The 3,943-nt window shown below is 35.9% G+C and overlaps 1 protein-coding gene across 1 annotated transcript; it reads left to right on the top strand.

Moving 5' to 3' along the window:
- Positions 1-556: 556 nt before the first annotated feature.
- LOC132979027 (cytochrome b-c1 complex subunit 10) lies at positions 557-2,972 on the top strand. Its single transcript, XM_061044471.1, has 3 exons — positions 557-696; positions 1,121-1,251; positions 2,569-2,972. The coding sequence occupies exons 1-2, from the start codon at positions 647-649 to the stop codon at positions 1,239-1,241; spliced, it is 171 nt and encodes a 56-aa protein (XP_060900454.1). The 5' UTR covers positions 557-646; the 3' UTR covers positions 1,242-1,251; positions 2,569-2,972.
- The last annotated feature ends 971 nt before the right edge of the window (positions 2,973-3,943 follow it).

Genomic DNA, 3,943 nt, shown 5'->3' with positions numbered 1-3,943 from the left:
AATAACAAAATACCAACGTTTATCCAATTACTTACTTGAGCCCATACGTGAAAAAGCACAAAATTGCAGATCCTCTGCAGAATGTCTAATTTATTCAATATTCTGTTCTACTTGTGAGGTTAATAGTTGAGTCGAGACGGCCAAAGCAGAAACACTGAGTAAGTTACAATACCTTGATTTGTCCGCTAGAGGGCAGAAACGAGCCATGATGTTACCTCATCTCCATAGAAGCTATAATCAACTGCATATACATTATACATTGCAACTTCATTATTTTTTAGTAAGATCTAAAGGAGAGTAGTACAATTGTGCTGGAATATTTCCGTGCACTAGGTTTGTTTAATGAATTAGTTTGAAGCATGTTGAATGAGTGCACATCCATAAACGACGTGATCCGTAGCTGTAAGCGCAATTTAAACCGAGTGAATAAACTAATACTTCCAATTTTACGACCTTTGAGAGAGGACCTTCTCATCTAGCAATGATGTTCGTAGTTGCTGTGAGCACAATTTATCTTTTTGTTGACGCGGACTCTTTCACGAGTTACCGGAAGTACTTTCCGCACATGCGCACAGAAAACTGAAGTCGGAACCTCCTTCGCTTTCAAGCGGCGCGTCGTGTTGTTGGAAGGTGAATTTCAGCCAAAATGATCAGTAAAATGATTGGACAGAAGTATGTGGCAATTGCCAAATCATGGTAAGATGTTCTCTGTTATCTCTTACTAGTGATTAAATCAGATTAGAAGTCTTTAAGCAGAGTCTCAGTGTGTCCTTAGCTAACTTTAGCTGTTAGCTTAGCTGAGGTCATTGCTGTAGGGACGTGATGACTTTAGCCACTTGTCAGCTTCATTTAGACTTTAAATGTTGAAGTGTTAGACAAAGGAAGACGTAAGTTATACTGAGTCGCATTTGTTTCATTATGTGATTGCAGAGAAAAAGTAAGAAATAAAAAGTTCCATATAAAAGTCTCTCTTCAGGTCTGAATCTGTTTATTGATAATGATTTATCAGTCAGTGTAGCTTGTCAGAGTAAGGGACATTTCTGATTGTTGTTTTCATCTGATGACTGTTTCATTACAGATATATCACCTTTATTTTAAATCTTGACATTGTATTTCTCAGGATCCCGACCCTGGCTGTGTGGGGCACAGCTGGAGGAGTAGCTCTGGTCCACTTCACAGACTGGCGGCTGTTTTTGGATTTTGTCCCCTACATCAACGGCAAATTTAAGAAAGACGAGTAGTGGCTTTCAGGTTAGTGCCATGAACAGCAAAAGAGATGACGAAGGAAATGGTGGGTGGTGTGGAATAGGGACATTTAGTTATCACTGTTGAAGCATTTAAAACATTTGGCTGACAGTAATCTCAGTCAAAGTAATATATGCACCACTATCCTTTTAAATGTAGGAACACGATTCATTCACTGCTCCCTGATATACTAAATAATGATTCTGCTTTTCATTTGATCTGACTTAGTTCTAAAATAGTTAAGACTCCGATCCCACACATGTTGTCATTTTCTTGTCTCAAAATGCCCTGTAACTACTACTTTTAACTGATCTAGATAAAAAAATCTGATACATACGAAGAACCCCCCCCCCCCCATTTACTTTGACAGAACTGCAAGTGAAGAGTTGAAATTGTATCTTAAAGATCCTGTAAATAATGGTCAGACCTGCATCCATTGACAACATCCAATGTTGTTTCACTAAATCTTTTTTTTTTTTTTTTTTAACAAGAATCACCTGTTTAGCCACAGCCCAAAGTTAGCTGATGTTCCTTTTGATTTAAATACATTGTTTTTCTGAAACTGTTTTACAATCTCGCACTGGGTTTCTCTGCGTGAATGTTAAGGCACTAAACTTCTAAACAAAATCTCTACAAGTAGAGATGCCATTTGTAAACGTAACATGTAAAGTTTTCCCCTTCTTCCTGGCTCACCAACACCAGGGGTGTCCGTATGATCTTGCACCTGGTTGCTAAGTAACAGATGTTTAGTGTTGTTTAGGTTGTTGTCGAGGAATTGAACCCAGCAGAGTGAGACAATACCTGATGCAATATTAAAAAAAATAATTTCCCCTAACATCCTGCTTGGTATTTTGGTTTTGGGGTCATACATCTTTTTAAATCTAGGAGATATGGATTTACAAATTTGCACAATTAAAATATCTCTGGTTAGACACAAAATACAAGAAATGCTGCTTATGGTAAGACAACTGTTTCATGTCAAGTGTGTAATGTGTATAACAAAATTGGTTTGGGGATTCCCTGATAATGATGATGGTGGAAACACAAGGCATTTAGGAACGGAGTAATATTTGAAGACAGTATGAGTTTAGTTTAGATTTGTTCGGAGGAGAACCTAGGGAATTTCTATTTTATTTATATCGTTTACAATTTAAGTAAGGCAGTGTAGGGTATTGAGTTTTGCTTCAGTGATGATTTTCAATTTCAGGAAAGAACAAAGTCTCTAACTTATTAAGAAAGATTGTTTTTTTGTGAAGTGACATTTTTTTCAACTGAACTTATTGATCCTCCATCCAGCCTAATGCCCATCCTTTCCCCCGTCAGGTCAGTGCTGTTTTTTACACAAAGACTCAAATATTGAACAGAAGCTGTTGCAGTCGGCACCGTGCACTCTGCTCCATCTGCATGCCAACGCCACTGGAAGCATTCATCTTCATCCTGCAGCTCAACCAACATTCAACTGTTAAACATCAGCCTCCTGTTTACTGCTCTGGTGTTTGGCATTTCAACTATCCTCAACAACTGGGAACCAAGTGGAAGGAAGATGAAAACAGGATGAAAAATGAACTTTTGTTTTCTTATCCCTCTTAGTTAGTGTTCAGATATTTATTTTTAATCATCACGCTCATGTGAACTGTTGGTGGAACCTGATTTACTCATGGAAAAGTCTGCCTTCCATGTCATGCTGTAATTGTTTTGAAGAGAAGAAGTAAAGTATGTGAAATGTATCTCATTTGTTGTTGAGTATAATTATTTCATATATATATATATATATATACATATATTTCATGTATATTTGTATCCTGAATGCCATGAAATCAGTGAAGTTTTGCAACAGTTTGCTTGTAGTAAATTCAGAGGATATTGTGATTAAAGATTATGAATGACCATCACTATCCTTTAAGTCTACAACGGATTATATATAAAAAAATATCTACAGTCTTGTTTCAGAGTAGACCTGACAGTCTTTGGTGCTAACAGATGTAAGTGTAGTAATCAGACCCTTTAAAGCATCAAAATAGTCTGTTCATGAAAAGAAGGCATAAGAGAGAGAGAGAGAGAACATTGACATCTCCTAACTTTTGACTCAAAATGTTTTTGCTTATTAAGTGTGTAGCTATATTTATAAAAGATGTTTGTGTTTACAAGTCTTATACTGTTCAAGTGTAACTAAAGTTTGCCAGTAAGTTATATAATTCAAATAAGAGTTATAAATCTCATACTTCGTTCAGTTTTACAAGGATCCCTTGAATGTAAATTTATAATAATTAAATGTTAAATGATTGCCTTAACAGCATTAGTCCTGTAATAAAGTAAATTAGAAATATATTTAGAAACAATACTTTTAGAATCAAAACAAATGAACAATGCAAAGTGAAAGGCCATTGTTTTAAGTATCTGCCTAACTTCCAAGCAGCACTAATGTTGTAGTTTGTACATAGCTTCGGCATTAACTAAGTTAATTATTCAGCTATCGTATCGTGCCTGGCCTACTGAATGACTCCCAAGTAGTATCGAAAACAACTGTATGGGGGATGCTAACAGTACAAATCTGCACAAAGTAGTACAACTTAAGTAAAAAAAAGTACCTATAAAATAAGTTAGTGTGATATTTAAAAAAAATACTTAATAAAACTTTATTTCTAGTTGTTAATGTATTCCGCATACGGACGGACTGTCGGACTATTTGCAGCATTGT

The sequence above is a fragment of the Labrus mixtus genome, chromosome 8, assembly GCF_963584025.1.
Source record: "Labrus mixtus chromosome 8, fLabMix1.1, whole genome shotgun sequence".
In the NCBI taxonomy this organism is placed as follows: domain Eukaryota; kingdom Metazoa; phylum Chordata; class Actinopteri; order Labriformes; family Labridae; genus Labrus; species Labrus mixtus.
Note: the sequence above shows the minus strand (reverse complement) of the source record. Positions and strands in the feature narration are given on the sequence as shown.